The following is a 16753-nucleotide window of genomic DNA, read 5'->3' as shown; positions in this document are numbered from 1 at the left end:
TATAATAACGGTGTGTTGTTTAGAGTGTTACACTGGCATTACTTATGTAATATATAATTTAAATTGTTAACCTTAGTACTTATTATTATTTATTTTTGGATTACATGAAAATATTATTATTAATTCGAATAACTAATTAACTTTTCGTTCTTAAGTATACTTAATTGATGTAAATTGTAAACTCATAACAATAATTCTTCTTCTTTTTTTTTATATAGAAAAGAATTTATGACGTAATTAGTTATGATACTAAATTACTAATAATTTATTTATTTATTTCCATTTCAAACAATATTAATTTATTTATTAGTTTTACTACCACTAATATAATAATATATAGTAAATAAACATTAGTATAGGGTTTAATGATAAATATTAGAGTATTTTTTAAAACTCTAAAATAAATTAGACATGAACAATTCAAAAAAGGTAAAGTATATGTAGACAATAAAAATACTAAACAATGTGAATATATCGATGTTCATTTCACTAGGTGTATGGATAATTATTCTAATATTAAAATTTAGATGAGTAATTTAGAGGTATAGTATATTTTGATTTAATTGGTAAATAAAAAAGTTATTGATTACTTAACATAATTCGACAGAAAATTAAAAGTGCGAGCGATGCTATATGACAAAAAAAATTAGTAGTGCTAACAACTCATCCTATATATACTGCTATTATTGTACAAGCTAAACTTTTATTTTTGCTTACCAAAGTTGATAAAAGGAGGGGAGAGAGACCAACAACTTTTGTTATTGGTAGTCATCAAATAACTATCAATGATGATCTAATGGTGTGAAATTGGTGCGAAATTTTATATAATGACTCATCTTTCTGTGCTGATTATATGCTGGCCAAAATTCAATAAAATTGTTGACTCCTAAACTTTTCCAAAAGAAAAAAATAAAAGTCAAACCATAAATTTCATATTAAATAAAATATTCTACCTGATAATAATAGTTCAAAACTAAAGTTACATATATTAAAAAAAGGTAATAATACTTAAAATCGTATAACTAATATTTTCCAATTATTATAATCAAATTTAAAATATTAAATAATAATAATAATAAATATTTTAAAATAAACAATGTAAAAAACCTTAACTATTAAATTGCAAACCTAATTGTTTTTAACTAAACTTTTAACAATAGAACATAATAATAATGAAAATAAGAAAATATTAAAGACCAACAGCACATTCAATAAAAAAAAAAAATTGACTGTTAATTTATATAAAATAAATACAATAAAAAATATTAGTCACTTCATTTTTACGAAAATTAATTCGTCCATAATATATAAATTTTTATCAAATATATAAATTTTTAAATTATAAAGAATTAACTAAAAATGAATAAAATAAAATTATATAGATTACCATAACAATTAAAGCCATAAATTACTCAGCAATTCCGCATCAAGTGAACTAGGGGCATTGTAGATTTGTCGTGAGTCGCGACTCCACAGACGGCAATACGGCATAATTGGTAGACAAAAATTCACTACTTATCGAGTCAAAGCAAGCCTCAGTTCACACTCGAAATAAGTTGAAGTTGAGGGATGATTTAGTAGAAAACCATGATATGCATTTTTTTATCTATAAAACCATTTGAAAGAGTTCAAAATTTCGTTGAGGTTTATGTTCCGCTGAAATTTGGCTAAGCAGAATCAAGTTTCTTGGAGCGTAATCCAAACTCCAAAGGATCTTTAAAGCTAATTAGAAGGGAAAAGGTAAAAAAAAGGAAAGGAAGAAGAAGAAGAAAAGAAACAGAGGAGATACAATGGATAATCATGCCAGCGAACCTGCAAGTTTCTGGACTCAAGCAAACGCTCTCCTCCGGAAGAATTTAACATTCCAGGTCCTTGAGCAAACTCTTCTTCTCTCTTCATATCGAGCCAGATTAATATTTGTTTTTTGTTTCTTGCAGAAGAGGAATGCGAAGACAAACGTGAGGCTAATCATGTTCCCATTCGTGCTGTGCCTGCTGCTGCTGCTTCTCCAGAAGCTGGTGGACAACCAGCTGGACAAGGACAAATACAAGTGTGGTTGCACCTGTACCAAGTCAGAAGATGGCCAGTGCCTTGAGAAAGTGTGTGGTGCTCAGTACTCAGATTTGGACCAAGTTGGTGCTTGTGCCGTTCCCAATCCTCCTGAGTGGCCTCCCGTGCAACAAGTGCCTGCCCCTAATTACAGAGCCGTCTCCGCTGACTTTATTTCCGAGTCCGATCTTCCAAACCCCTCCTGCAGGAGTAACGGCTCTTGTCCTATCACCATGCTCTTCACGGGAAACAACCAATCATTTGGTCAAAGTATGTCTACCTATATATTCATTGCTATTGCCATGGCATAATATTATAAGCCGTTAAGCATCAGAACAAAAGATTCATAGAAACAGAAAACAAAAAATGCGTGAAAATAAGTCAAAGCAGCTAGATACACAAAGTGATTAATATAAAATCTGAAGTAAGCATTTGAATGAAAAAACACAGCGATTTAATTTAACAGTTACGATCCTAAACCTTTTGGATAACTAGTACTACAGTAAACAGAATTTTTAAAATCCAAATTGGGCAAAGAAACAAAACGGAAAAGGGAGAAGGGATTGCAGTTTGGAAGCTCAAGGGTTTATCGTTTTTGATAATAGAGATAAGAAGGAGGAGCAGAACGGCGTCTTTGTACCGTTTCAAGAGTCAGGATCTAAACGACGGCGGTTTGATTAAATGCCATCTTAAGAATTCGTTTTGTTTTTTATTGTTTGTGCTTATTTCGTTTCTTTTTTTTTTTGGCTGCTGTATTGTAGCCTTTAAATTGAATTACTTCTTGCCATTTTTTCTAGTTATAAATTAATCTCTAAACAGTTGCATTGTGTTACTTGTTCCAATTTTTCTTGCGTACTACTTGAATAGCATGATGAGGTTCAAACTTTTAAATTTCTTAACCCTGTGCGTTTCTTCTTTTTGACAGTTTTGTACAGGAATATGATCCCTAGTAACTTTACTATGAATACATCTAATGTGATGGCTAGTTTGGCCACAGATCTGCTGGTGAGTTATTTTTTTATTTTAATTTACAATGTTCTCTTGTTGATGGCAAAGTTTTAGTTTCTAAGTGTAAATCTAATTTTGATTTCAATTTTTGTGTTCTTTCTATGTGAAAATTGGATACTGCTGCAAATATCAAAATAGGGATCAGCATCAAAGACAGAAAACACCAATTTTCTTGAATCCGCTTTCTTTTCAGGCCTTCCTGTTTATTATCTACAAAAGCAATGCACAGAGAACTCTACATTTTCCTTTCCACTCCAGATAGAATCCTATAGTATACAGCAAGGTATGGGACATTCCTGTATTGATAAGATTTCGTGTATGAAAGTGGTAACTGAAAAGTGAATCGATAGTTATGGGCTTATGGCTGTGCTGTTTAAGCGGTTATTATAATGAAAATTGACAATCCCTTTTGCCATTCCTGTTTGTGAATCATCGATAAATATGCATGTGCTGAAGAGTAATTGAACTAGCTGGAAGTTATGATAATGGTATCAGAAGTGGAAGAAATGCTTTATAATTGGCCTTTGCATAATGTATTGGTTTGTGTATGTAGCTTAGTGCTTGCTTGATGCAGTTTGACTAATCATAGAGTATTTACTTTGTCAATGAGAAAATTTAATTAAGGATCATTAAACTTACTTAACAGTCAATGAGAAAGTTACTTAATCATAGATGATGCTCTATGATGTATATTGACAAAGTATACAACATAAAATACTGCACTAGAGTTTCTTGTTTACATGTCCAAAGGCCATGGTTGCAACTTTTTGGATGCATTTGAATCACTTTCATAAGGATATTACTCTTGTGGCAAATAAGTGCTCCCGCAAATCATTTTATTTGTTTGCATGGAGTATACTAATCCTTTTCTTTACACACTCATAGGGTAAAGTCATTTTGAATATCTAGGTTGGTTATGTTCAAGGTTTGTATCTAATGCTATATATATTTTTTCCAACTCTCTTTAGAGGTAACATGTGCTCAGGTTTTACCTTTGTGGCGTAATAGTCCTTCTGAAGTGAACAATGAGCTATATAAAGGTTATCGAAAAGGGAACTCCGAGAGACAGATCAATGAGATAGCTGCAGGTAGATACTTATGATTTACGTCTATTTATATAAATTTTGGAAGGGTATACTTATTTTTATATTCTTTTAACAGGTTACGATTTTCTAAATTCCAATCACAATATATATAATGTCAGCATATGGTACAACTCAACCTACAAAAATGACACTGGCTTTGATCCTATTGCATTGGCAAGGGTTCCTCGTTCCATAAATCTGGTATGTGTAAAAGACTTCTTCTATTTGTACATCCTTATTGTTATTATCAGAATAATTGATAAAGCTTGTGAAACTCAATGCTCTTGAGATAATAATCAATTTGATACTTAACGGTTTACATCAGCATCCCATTAATGGCATCAAGATGGAATGTATGGGAGGGACTAACCCGATTTGGTTACAAAACTCAGGGACCACATTGATTGTTATCTCGAATGTTCTCAGTCCTCAGTATATAAAATTACTACTTACTTGTTAGTCAATGTAGTGAATCTATTCTTTTTTATTTATTCTCTTAAATTGAACACATATTTAAAAGTCAAAACAGATAATTGACTGATCAGTGTTGCAAGAATAGATTTGGATTAGCCAGGAAACTATGTAGTTTCTCGACAAGACCCCTGTTTAATCGTTACTATTTTTGAAAAGCATATTTGAGTAAGTAGTAACTAGTAAGTGGAATTATGATCATGGTGATAAATGAAGGAAGTATTCAGTTACTGTTGTTTTGAAAATTTGAAATTAATCAATGGCTAAACTTAACCATTGTTTCTAAGATGATAAGTGATGCTTATTTTCGGTGTTATAATGTTCCTTTTTCCACTTTAATTAACATTTGGGTATCTAACTTTGTGCACCTGACAGATTATGAAGGGACTGACATGTCTGTATTTCTCTTGCAGGTATCAAATGCCTACCTTCAATTTTTGATGGGTCCTAATACCAAACTGTTGTTTGAGTTTGTGAAGGAAATGCCAAAACCTGAGACCAAGATCAAGTTTGATTTGGCTTCTCTTTTGGGTGGTCTCTTCTTTACATGGGTCGTCCTACAGCTTTTCCCTGTAAGAGTTTATAAGAACTAATTCCGTTTCAGCCTTTTTTTTTTTTTGTAAAAGCTAAATCAAGCAGCATCTGATTAAATTCAGTTCTCAGCTTTTTTTCTACTATATAAAATTATAAAGTTGTAAAAGTGTTTCTAGAATAATCAAATTTCACAATCAAACACAATCCTTAATTATTTACATGTGCATTTATTGATGTAGGTTGTTCTAACATCTCTAGTTTATGAGAAGCAACAAAAGTTAAGAATCATGATGAAAATGCATGGTCTTAGTGATGGACCATATTGGATGATTTCATATGGTTATTTTCTTGCACTATCTGTGATCTACATGCTGTGTTTTGTGCTATTTGGTTCAGGCATAGGTAAGAATGTAACCAGCAAACTATTTCCTTTCATTTTTTTTCCCTCCAACTTTTTCCGTTTCTCTTCAATTCAACTGGGTTTTCAATTTCAGGGTTAAAATTCTTTACAAAGAATGACTACAGCATCCAATTCGTGTTTTACTTCATCTATATAAATTTACAAATTTCGCTGGCATTTCTATTGGCTTCCATGTTTTCAAATGTCAAGACCGCTACAGGTTTGATGATAATTACTCCACATTGTTCACGAAATCAATTGATGAATATTTTCTCTTCTCGGATCAGATTTCTGATGCGTTTTTAAATAACTGCAGTAACTGCATACATAGGGGTATTTGGAACTGGGCTGTTAGGTGGTTTTCTCTTCCAGTTTTTTGTCCAGGATACATCATTCCCAAGTAAGTTAGTTCACCCATCTTTGATCATTCATGTATGGTCATTCTGAAGGAATTATTGCTGGATGGATGGATGCTAATTGTTTTTTAACAGAATTAGACAATTTTCTATGAAATATTCATCATAATAATTACATATTCTCAATAAATTTATTGACAAAAACGGCTGTGATGTGGGTTTTGTTCAAGATAAGCAGAGTCACATTGAATGATGTGGGTTAGCATTTAACATTGTATTGATGAATTGAAGGGCACACCCCGTTTAATCCTCTAGTAACCAATGGACTAACATGATCATTGTCATTAGAATTTACATGTACTTGTATTGTATTTCATGTCGGTGATCTTTATGTGTCGTGTATCAGTTGGCTTTACATAAACATTATTCTAGCTTATTGATTGCCTTTGCTACTTCTCAGGAGGGTGGATCATTGTTTTGGAATTGTATCCTGGTTTTAGTTTATATCGTGGTCTGTATGAGTTTTCGCAATCTGCCTTCAGTGGGGATAAATTGGAGACTCATGGTATGCGCTGGGGAGATCTAAGCGATAGCACAAATGGCATGAAGGATGTCTTAATTATCATGTTTGTCGAATGGATATTCGTCCTTTTCTTTGCTTATTACATTGATCAAGTTTTTTTGTCTGGAAGTGCAAAAAGTCCCTTCTTTTTCTTGAAAGGGTTTCAGAAAAAGCCACTCTCTTCTTTTCGGAAGCCTAGTTTGGGAAAGCAGGGATCTAAAGTTTTCATTCAGATGGATAAACCTGATGTTAGCCAAGAGGTGAGTTTCACTTGTCTTGATTACTGGTTATAGAAATTAAAAGCAGGATCCTATATGGATAGAAAAAATGGATGTCCATCAGTAAAGGGTTTTGCTTTCTGGATTTAGAATTTGGTGTGATGATGCTACCTGTGAATAGTGGTAGTATTATGTACAAATGCACAATACTTGAATAACTTGGCATAGCTTGGTGAAGTTTAATATAGGCATGGAAAAAATGAAGGCAACATTAAAGTTAGACTAGGCATACATTTTGTTTTGGATCACTTGGGTGCGTTTGGTTTGCGTTTTTATTTTCTATTTTCATTCAGTGTTTTCTATTTTTTGGATTTTGTGAAGAAAAAAGTGAAAACAATAAAATCTTATTTTCTGTTTTCACTTTCTATTTTTACTTTTTGAGAAAAGTACAAATAGGTCCTTGACATTTTGATCCGCAGACATTTAAGTTCTCGAGGATTTAAAAATACATTTAAGTCCCTAACCTTTTCAAAACCTAGACATATTGATCCCTCATGTTCATTTGGGTCGGTCAGACTCAATGGAAAAATCAAACGTGACTTCTGTTGTATTGACCTGGTTGATACGACACATGAGAGAGTTTTTAAAATTGAACAAATTAGACTCAGGAATCGATATGTCCAGATTTTGAAGAGGTCGGTGACTTAAATGTATTTTTAAATCCTCAGGGACTTAAATATCCGCGGATCAAAAAGTCAAGAATCGATTTGTTCTTTTCTCTTACTTTTCTTTACAAAATCCAGAAAATAGAAAATACTGAAAATAATAACGCAAACTAAATGCACTCTTAAATTGAGGAAACTTATAAAGTGATAAAATAATGGAGTACCCACTTATTATGGAAGTCATTGATCAAAGGATAGTTATCCTAACAGTTTTTCATTTTTCAAGTCTCTTGACTTTTAGAGGACCCAAATCCTATAAATCTAATGGTATTTTCTTGGTGGAAGAACCATGTGCTGCATCTTCCCATCCCCGAAGATGTGATTTAGCTTACTCAATATGGTTTCTTAGTTACACTAATGTGTTACTTTTTCTTTTTTTTTTTTCTCTTCAGAGGGAGAAGGTGGAGCAACTGCTACTTGAACCAACTATTAATCAAGCAATCGTATGTGACAACCTAAAAAAGGTCTATCCCGGGAGGGATGGTAATCCAGAGAAGTTTGCAGTAAGAGGCTTATCCCTTGCTTTGCCCAACGGGGAATGCTTCGGTATGCTTGGTCCCAATGGTGCTGGGAAGACCTCCTTTATCAATATGGTCAGTTAAAGCGAGTCTATTTTGTAGTAGAAAAGAATAATTTTATAAAATACCTTGATAAAAAGAATTCCAATTTATGAATACTTAAAGATATTTGATAAAATGTCATAAATGTTGTGCTTTTATTGACCGGTTCTCCTTAATTCGGAAACCTGACCAGCTTGATCATGCTTACAGATGATCGGCCTCACAAAGCCAACCTCTGGTACAGCATTTGTTCAAGGTCTGGACATAAGAACTCATATGGATGGAATATATACTAGCATGGGTGTCTGTCCACAACATGAGTAAGTTGGATTCTCCTCCTATTTTTATGTTCTCTATCTCATCTTGCATTTATAACGAATGAGAAATCTAATGTTTTTTTCCTCTTCTAAATCTGATATTATAGCTTGCTGTGGGAAACCCTGACAGGAAGAGAACACCTACTCTTTTATGGAAGACTTAAGAATCTTAAGGGTTCAGCCTTAACACAAGTAAGCTTTCTTTATATTATAATCTGGAGTAAAGTATCGTTTTTGTCCCCAACATTTAGGGTAAATCCTATTTGTGTCCCTAACGTTTAAATCGTCCAATTTGTATCCATAACGTTTGTAAAAGTGATTCAATGTTATCCTGCCGTCAATTACACATGAGCGCTTTAATTTGAGTTTTAAAAGTCTCTTCTTGAAGTTAGAATACAAATGTCTGGGATAGAATCGATGATCTACTCCAAAAAATAACTCATCAAATGTTGAAACTAATTCCTATAAAATTTACATAATTCACTTTTTTAGGGACATAATTGAATCTAAACACAAATAATGGGTATAATATTAAAATCGACCACATCCAAGTGAGACCTAATTGAGAATGAATGCATCCAAGTGAGAATAATTGAAAAATATAATCTGATTTGTTAGTATAATTGATAGTAGGATAACACTGAATCACTTTTATAAAGTTAAGGATACAAATAGGACGATTTAAACGTTAGGGACACAAATAGGACTTACCCCAAACGTTGGGGACAAAAACGATACTTTACTCTTATAATCTGAGAGGTTCTTAAATCTTTAGATTCGAGAATTGAGCGAGAGAAATTAGTGTGGATACAAATTGTACAACTATCTCTTCAAACATTTATGTAGCGGATAAGACTTGAGAAGTACTTAATTTCCCAATCTAATGCTACAGGCAGTGGAAGAATCATTGAAGAGTGTAAACCTTTTCCACGGAGGAGTTGCTGATAAACATGCTGGAAAATACAGTGGGGGAATGAAGAGGAGGCTTAGTGTTGCAATTTCATTGATCGGGGATCCTAGAGTATGCTTTCTGCCAAAACAGTTCTATTACATATAAATTTGGACGAATGAAAAAAAAAAAAAAAGAAAGAAATAGAGTATTCATTCTATGTAATCTATTTTTGTGAATACTAATAAATTTGTTAAAGGTTGTTTACATGGATGAGCCAAGTACTGGATTGGACCCAGCATCAAGAAACAACTTGTGGAATGTTGTTAGGCGCGCGAAACAGGATCGTGCTATCATCCTCACCAGTAAGCTCTTACACATTGGTTTTTGAAGCACTGATATAAATTGTTCTGCTGCTGTGTTTTTATTATATCCATTGTTCTGCTTGCTTTCTTGGATTGGATATTTTAGCTTATTGTTACATAACATCATGATTAAAATGTTTTCTTCCTTACTTTATGCATAAATACATTGATTCAACTTGTTTACATGCTTTATTTTCAGCACATTCCATGGAAGAGGCAGAGGTCTTATGTGATCGGTTAGGAATATTCGTCGATGGTAGCTTGCAGTGCATAGGAAATCCAAAGGAGGTATGATACATAAAGTGATATATGCTTTAACAAAACCAATTCCTTATGTTCGTATTAATTATCTATAAATATTTGAACATGAAATAAGCCAACTCAAGTACACGCTATGAATTCAATAAATGGGTTTAGGGCCATCTATGGCCATAGACATTTTACTTTCATTCTCGATAATAAGCTCCTTAGTATGAAATTTTAAGAGTTCAATGTTGATGCATGTAGACATTTTTCACATTATGTAAGGACAGTATTTTTTCCTTACCTGTGCTTGATTTGTATTTTTATTTTCTATATTCAATTTAAGGGTTTTTTGTTTTTAGGATTCTGTGAAGTAAAAAGAGAAAACAATAAAAATAATAAAATCCGGTTTCTGTTTTTTATTTTTCCACAAAATTTTTAAAACAGAGAATATTGAAAATGAAAATGCAAACTAAATGCAATATTAATCTTCAAAATCATGCAAATTAAAACTTGCACATATCTAAACCATGCTTGTGTATACTTGTGTTGGTTTCTCACAGCTGAAAGCCAGATATGGGGGAACTTATGTGTTCACAATGACAACAACTATGGATCATGAGAAAGATGTGGAGAGCATGGTGCAACAACTCTACCCGGCTGCTAAGAAGGTTTACCACATCTCTGGCACCCAGAAGTTTGAGCTCCCCAAAGAAGAGGTCAGGATAGCTAGTGTGTTCCGAGCCGTCGAAATTGCAAAGCGAAACTTCACAGTCTCTGCATGGGGTTTAGCTGACACCACATTGGAAGATGTCTTCATCAAGGTTGCCCATGACGCTCAGGCATTTGAGAAATTGTCTTAAATTCAATACACATTACACACTTCAACATCCTGCTATATACAATTGGTGGCATGGTTTATGAAAGAGCTAATCCTCTCATTGGTGAATCGCAGTTGAAATCCCAACCACAAAAGTATTCACATTTAGTGTTTCTTAAACAGATTGTTTCTGGATTTAAAGCTTTTTACTTCCAGTTTGGGCAGGTTATTTACATGTAAATTTTGTTCCATTAGTTGGCTACGTCGTGTTATTATATGTAGTTCCCAAATGTGTTTGTTTATATTTATAGTTGTAATAATAATTATTTAGCTGTAAGGAGTGGGTCATCTATTAATGTAATTTCACAAATTAGGTTATAGATTTGAATTTCAATATAAGCAGTGTATTAAAAGAAAATTATTGTCATTATTTGTTTATTTAATATTCTTTCACATGTGTTTCATATATATATATATATATATATTTTTAATTTAGCTAATATGTGTCTTTTAAACTTACTAAAAAAATAAATGTAAGTTTAGTTTTTAATACATTTATATTGTGATCAGTTATTACATAGCACAGTAGCTAACACTCCAGACATAGAAATATGGAGTAATTTAAGGACCCTAGAATAGGCATTAAATTGAATTAATGCATGTATAAAATCTTTGTGCACCTCACTACTTAATAATAAAGGAAGGCCTAATTGCAAATTGTGTTTGGAGCAGAATGAGAGGCCACCAATGCCGGAGAGTTGCCAGCCAGCACTAGCACACCTCATAAAGCGTTAGTTGCTGGGCGGCGAACCCATCGAAGAGGCCGGACTTCGGGGACATAGTGGCCACTCTTGAGAAGTACGATGAATGTGTGAAGGAGGGACTTCCCTTAACTCATCATTCAAGACTTGTCAGCAGTAACCTCATTGAACGCTTAAAAGGCTGCGTCTCCATGAGTTCCTCCATACGTGTACATGCTTAACTCCCTCCCCTTCCATACCCCTTCCTCCAATAAAGAACACCAAAAGGTACTGTTATTGTTATTGTCTTCCCTTATTCAAATGAACCTCACATATATATAGCTTAACACATGCTTCCTCTTCTTTAATTTCAACTGTACTATTCCAGACTCTAATTCAGAAAAAAAATGAATAATGCTTTATACACAACAGTTCAAGTAACTATTTTTTTTTGGTTAGGCCATCAATAGAACCAGCTGCGTCTGCAATAGGCATTGAAGAACACCGTTAATTGTTTGTTGGATGAGATAACAAACCGAAAATGCAGTAATTCACTGTGAAAATTGTCACAGAATATTGCAAAATCTAGCTCAGCCAACTATATCTTTGTATTCATTAAGACTCATATGGAGTCCATATGTATAAGGTTGTAGCTGTTAATGCTGTGTTACTAACTGTAAATTTGTGATTTTTATTTCAAGTAATAAGTAGTTAGTCATATAAGCAAGGCGAGTTGCTCCTGAAAGATTCTGAAACAAATTAAAAGCATCTAGAATATCGAATCAAAATCATGGTAATATTGATTATTGAATTTTCATATATAATATATCCGACAGTGTATCGAACTCAACCTTAAAAAGTATGATTATTCATAGCGAGGTTGAGATTCATTATCATGGCCTTACTTATTTCCATGCAAACATGCTCCCCCTTATCCACTGAAACAATAATTATGCTAATCTAGAGCCATGGCAAGTGCAATTTTGTATGATCTGTTTTTCCCTTAAAATTCTAAAATTGATGATCCAAGAGATTAAATTAGAGTCTAAAAGGTTTACTTTCTAATGATATCTGAGATGTAAGTATTTATGCACGTTTAAAAAGTAAAATAGATGATAAAACGTAGGGTGCTACAAACATTCAGCATCTTACTTTACGAGAATGGAAAATAAAGTAATCATATCTTAAAAACTTTAATTATTTAAATACAACTTGTTCCATTTAATACAAACTTTCAAATTCTATAAAAAGATACACTCGACCTAAAAAAGAATACGCACATTAAAAAAAATCAAGAATTGAAGATTAAAAAATTTAGCTAATAAAAATAATATATTTTCTTTTTTGAAAATGAACTCATTCCTCTTCCTCCAAACCTAATCATAGTAGTATAATAAGTTGTTGACTTCAAATATTCGTTAATATTGATAAAAAAAAAAGTATTTGCTCTCTAATGTTTCTCATGTATATATAATATATGCTTCGTCTTTTCATCTAAACAAATAACAAGCAATTAAGTTTTTACTTTTTTAGTATCAATTATTATTGCGCCATTTTATTTTTGAAACTTTTGTGCTCTTTCGTTTTGAGTTATCGTGGAGTTCTTTAATAATTGCTTGTGGACATGTAGGAAAATATGATTATTTATTTATCTTCTATGATAAGTTGCAACTACTGGATTAAACTTTCTCCCAAGTAACATCTAGGTAATTGCATAGGGCTAGTTCTAGAAATGAGATGTTTCTATATGAAAATTTCACAGAAAAGGTTCCAGGCTTCCCTAATCATGATGAAGGATAACATGAACTTTTTAACACAATTGATCAATCTTTTACACGGTGATCACTAATTAGTTGTTTGTTATAGGAAGAACCCATGACACGATCAAAATGTGTAGGAACTAGGAACAAAGCTTTGAAGTTGTCGATTCTGCTCCGAAATTGTGTGTGGTGCTCTGCAGTCCTGCAAGTCAAGCAATGCCATGCCCAAGCTATTCTCCAAGGATTGCTTCCGCATCTCACTCTTCAGACAGATCTCTTGCTAGCCTACTGTAGATTGTGCCTTCTCCGCCATGCTCGGAAGGTGTTCGGCACAATGCCCGTAAGAAACATGCATTCATGGAACATCATGATTGCCTCCTACATTGAGAATTCCTTGTGTTCCAATGCTTTAGCTATTTTTCGTGACTTCAAGAGTTGCAATCTTGTTCCAGATCATTATACGTTGCCTCAACTTTTCAAGGCTTGTGTAGGAGTAGGTGATGCTTGTTTTGGTAAGGTGTGTCACGGTTGGGTGATAAAGCTTGGCTATGAGGGGTATGTTGTTGTGGCTAGTTCTGTGCTCGAGTTTTATGTGAAATTTGGGTTGATAACCGAGGCATACTCGGTGTATTCCATGATGCTTTGTAGGGACTTTGTGGCTTGGAATTTGATGATTTCTGGCTTTTTAAGGGCTGGCTTGTATTTGCGTGTTATCGATTGTTTCAGAGAAATGCTGCTTACAAATGGGGGAAGATGGATTCCATGTCTGTTCCTAGCATTTTAATTGCTTGTGGGAGGGAAGGAGACTTAATGAAAGGGAAAGAAGTTCATGGGTACGTCTTTAAGAATTGCGAGTTTGATGTGGATACTCCCATTGGTAACACCTTAATTGATATGTATGGGAAGTGTGGATGCTTAAATGATTCAGAGAAGGTTTTCAAGACAATGCGCACCGTGAACGTGGTTACGTGGACTACCATGATATCATGTTATGGTATGCATGGAAATGGGGAGGAAGCGCTCTTGCTATTTCAAAAGATGGTTAATGGAGGAATTACACCAAATTCTGTCACACTTACAGCAGTGTTAGCTAGTTGTAGCCACTCTGGTCTGATAGACCAAGGAAAGAAAATTTTCAATTCAATTAGTTCCGGTTATGGATTGCAGCCAAGTGCTGAACACTATGCATGTATGGTAGATCTTTTCGGCCGTGCTGGGTATCTTGTTGAAGCACTTGAGTTGTTGAGGAGCATGAAATCGTTAGGAACGGGAAGCATCTGGGGTGCGCTTCTTGCTGGTTGTGTAATGCACAAGAATGTTGAGATTGCGGAAATTGCAGCTCATCATCTTTTCCAATTAGAACCAAATAATGCTAGTAACTACATAGCCCTATGTGGCATCTATCAGTCTCATGGTATGCTTGATGGAATTGCAACTGTTAGAGAAAGAATGAGAGAACAAGGTTTGATTAAAACTCCTGGTTGTAGCTGGATCAGTATTGGAGGAAGGGCTCATAAATTCTATCAAGGTGATTTGTCTCATCCATTGTCTCATTTAATTGAAAGAATAACACATCAAATTAGCAACACTCAGTTATTGGATGATGATTTTGGTATTGTTACACATGATGATACCTGCATGATGGCTCATGGCTTTGTAGATCTTTAAAGCTAGTTTATTTACAAAGTTATAGCATGTAATTTATACATGATGAATTTTTCAACACGTTTTGTGGAACATAATTATATTCGGCTTACTTTATAGCCAAGAAACATTTACTTTGAATGTAGTTGACTTTAGTTTTACAGAGTTTTCTTTTTCCTCTTCCCTATATTTCTTTCATGACTTTATTATTATACACTCAACTTCTACCTTCATTCTTTAGCTTCTAATTAGTGTTCATAACTTTTATGAAGATGAATAGAGTTAATTCCATCTTTAAATTTTTTATTCCATTTTTTCTACTAAAATTGTTGGCATTCTAGCATTGCTCCCTTCGAACAACAATCTCTTTTGGCCATAAATGCAGTGATCTTATTTTGAAGCTTCTCATTATATGTTATGTAATATCATCAAAAGTCATAATAAGAAAAATAGAGTAAAGAATTATCATTGTAAACATGCTAATACATCTTGATTTTCTTTTCTTTGATTTTGGATGAATGTTGATACATTATGATACTTAAACCAAACCCCCCCAAAAAAACCCAAAAAAAAAAAAAAAAAAAGAAGAGAGACAAACAAAACAAAGAGAAAACAGTGAGGGAAAACTGGGGAGTGACAATATCAGATCCTCACTATCAACACTATCTTATATAATAAGTGAAGGGAAAAAAAATACAAGAAGTAAAAACAATTCCCTTCATTTTGTTATCTACAAAGAAGGAATCAAGCAATGACTATATTATTGTTCTTTCTGATTATTACTTGAACAGTTGCACTTTGCCCTTGTATCTGTGAGTATCTATATTATCACAAAAAAAGTGAGTTAATATATTTTATTGAAAGACTATATTTTGTTGTTTCACTCTAAAATAAAAGGATAGTGGATATGTAAGCTTAAAATTTTTCTTAGGATCTATGTTAAATTTCTTTGTACCTTGACTTGTTTTCTGAAGGCCTTTGATATAATCAACTGCCAAATCCAACATATCTGCAGTACTTGTTTGCTGCGAAATTAAAGGGAAAGAAGCATGATATCATCAATCAAATTGCTTAATGAATTTTCAAATAAAATTAAATAAAGAAAAATAAAAATCCATGTGCTATTAAGGTTACCTCGTCCGATTTTGGGAAAAGGTCCTGTAGTTTCTTGATTCTTGCACTTATTCTTGTTTTTCTTTCCTAAAAGTTTTAAATCGAATGACATATGAATTTGTCTAAAAAATGGTAAATTCAACGCTTAAAAATTTGACGCTTGTGGACATCAAACTCAATCTCTAGTGATAAAAGAAAATAAAAATTTAGGGTGTCTAGCAATAATTATACTTAAAATTTATAATGACATAACGAGTGTTGAAACGGATTGCGAGAATTTGAGTATTATGGAAAAAAAATTCTAAAACTAAATTGTAATTCAAGTATGTATGATTAAATTACCCTCTCTGCAATGCTTCTTGGGTGAGTGGCAAATCCTCTTTTGGCTCGAATCTTACATGGAGCAGATAGGGGTGAGCATGGGTCGATTTGGTTCAGGTTTATGGTAAAATTAGAATTAAACCGATCAAAATATAATTGGTTCGGTTTGGTTTGAATTTATATTTTTTTGTACATGTATCCGAACCAAACCAAACCGATTAAGAACGGATTGGTTCGATTCAAGTAATTGGGTACCCGATGACTTTGAAATTCATAAAAAAAACCAAATTTTTATCTTAAAAATTCAACAAGTACAATAAACATGTAACATCAATAGAAATAATCCAAACATGTTAAACACCAAATACATTAAAAACTAAACTCATTAAAATCCAAACATATTAATAATGAATAATCATTGTCTAATAGAAAAGTCATATATATTTTTTTATTTTTTTTTTAATTAATATATGATCGGGTTCGTGGGTTGGTTCGGGTTCTGCACCCCCAAAACTGATACCCGAACCAATCACTAACAAAAGTCATCGGTTTAGTTCGGATTGGATCCGATTA

The 16753-nt window shown here is 33.1% G+C and overlaps 2 protein-coding genes and 2 long non-coding RNA genes across 6 annotated transcripts; 3 read left to right on the top strand and 1 right to left on the bottom strand.

Moving 5' to 3' along the window:
* Window positions 1-1405: 1405 nt before the first annotated feature.
* Window positions 1406-11020, top strand: LOC112750621 (ABC transporter A family member 7). Its single transcript, XM_025799418.3, has 18 exons — window positions 1406-1868; window positions 1938-2319; window positions 2975-3054; window positions 3196-3340; window positions 4026-4145; window positions 4219-4343; window positions 5027-5185; window positions 5387-5549; window positions 5642-5767; window positions 5864-5947; window positions 6364-6725; window positions 7801-8001; window positions 8179-8288; window positions 8393-8477; window positions 9178-9306; window positions 9434-9539; window positions 9739-9827; window positions 10346-11020. The coding sequence occupies exons 1-18, from the start codon at window positions 1791-1793 to the stop codon at window positions 10643-10645; spliced, it is 2844 nt and encodes a 947-aa protein (XP_025655203.1). The 5' UTR covers window positions 1406-1790; the 3' UTR covers window positions 10646-11020.
* Window positions 11021-11321: 301 nt separating this feature from the next.
* On the top strand, window positions 11322-12153 carry LOC112747140 (uncharacterized). Its single transcript, XR_003174802.2, has 2 exons — window positions 11322-11630; window positions 11802-12153. It is a non-coding gene; the product is annotated as an uncharacterized lncRNA (long non-coding RNA).
* Window positions 12154-12757: 604 nt separating this feature from the next.
* On the top strand, window positions 12758-14907 carry LOC112750619 (pentatricopeptide repeat-containing protein At3g57430, chloroplastic). 3 transcript variants are annotated; one of them, XM_072216741.1, is made up of 3 exons: window positions 12758-13442; window positions 13555-13657; window positions 13751-14907. In XM_072216741.1, the coding sequence occupies exon 3, from the start codon at window positions 13856-13858 to the stop codon at window positions 14768-14770; it is 915 nt and encodes a 304-aa protein (XP_072072842.1). In that variant the 5' UTR covers window positions 12758-13442; window positions 13555-13657; window positions 13751-13855; the 3' UTR covers window positions 14771-14907. The 3 variants fall into 3 exon arrangements, with proteins under 3 accessions (XP_072072842.1, XP_029148547.1, XP_029148548.1); XM_029292714.2 differs by having other exon boundaries at window positions 13555-14907; XM_029292715.2 differs by having other exon boundaries at window positions 12758-13657.
* Window positions 14908-15184: 277 nt separating this feature from the next.
* LOC112750620 (uncharacterized) lies at window positions 15185-16213 on the bottom strand. Its single transcript, XR_003175941.3, has 3 exons — window positions 15881-16213; window positions 15702-15771; window positions 15185-15566 (listed from the first exon to the last, which is right to left on the bottom strand). It is a non-coding gene; the product is annotated as an uncharacterized lncRNA (long non-coding RNA).
* Between the last annotated feature and the right edge of the window lie 540 nt (window positions 16214-16753).

Source organism: Arachis hypogaea, chromosome 15, assembly GCF_003086295.3.
Source record: "Arachis hypogaea cultivar Tifrunner chromosome 15, arahy.Tifrunner.gnm2.J5K5, whole genome shotgun sequence".
Lineage (NCBI taxonomy): Eukaryota > Viridiplantae > Streptophyta > Magnoliopsida > Fabales > Fabaceae > Arachis > Arachis hypogaea.
The sequence above is the reverse complement of the archived record's forward strand: the minus strand, read 5'-3'. Positions and strand labels throughout refer to the sequence as shown.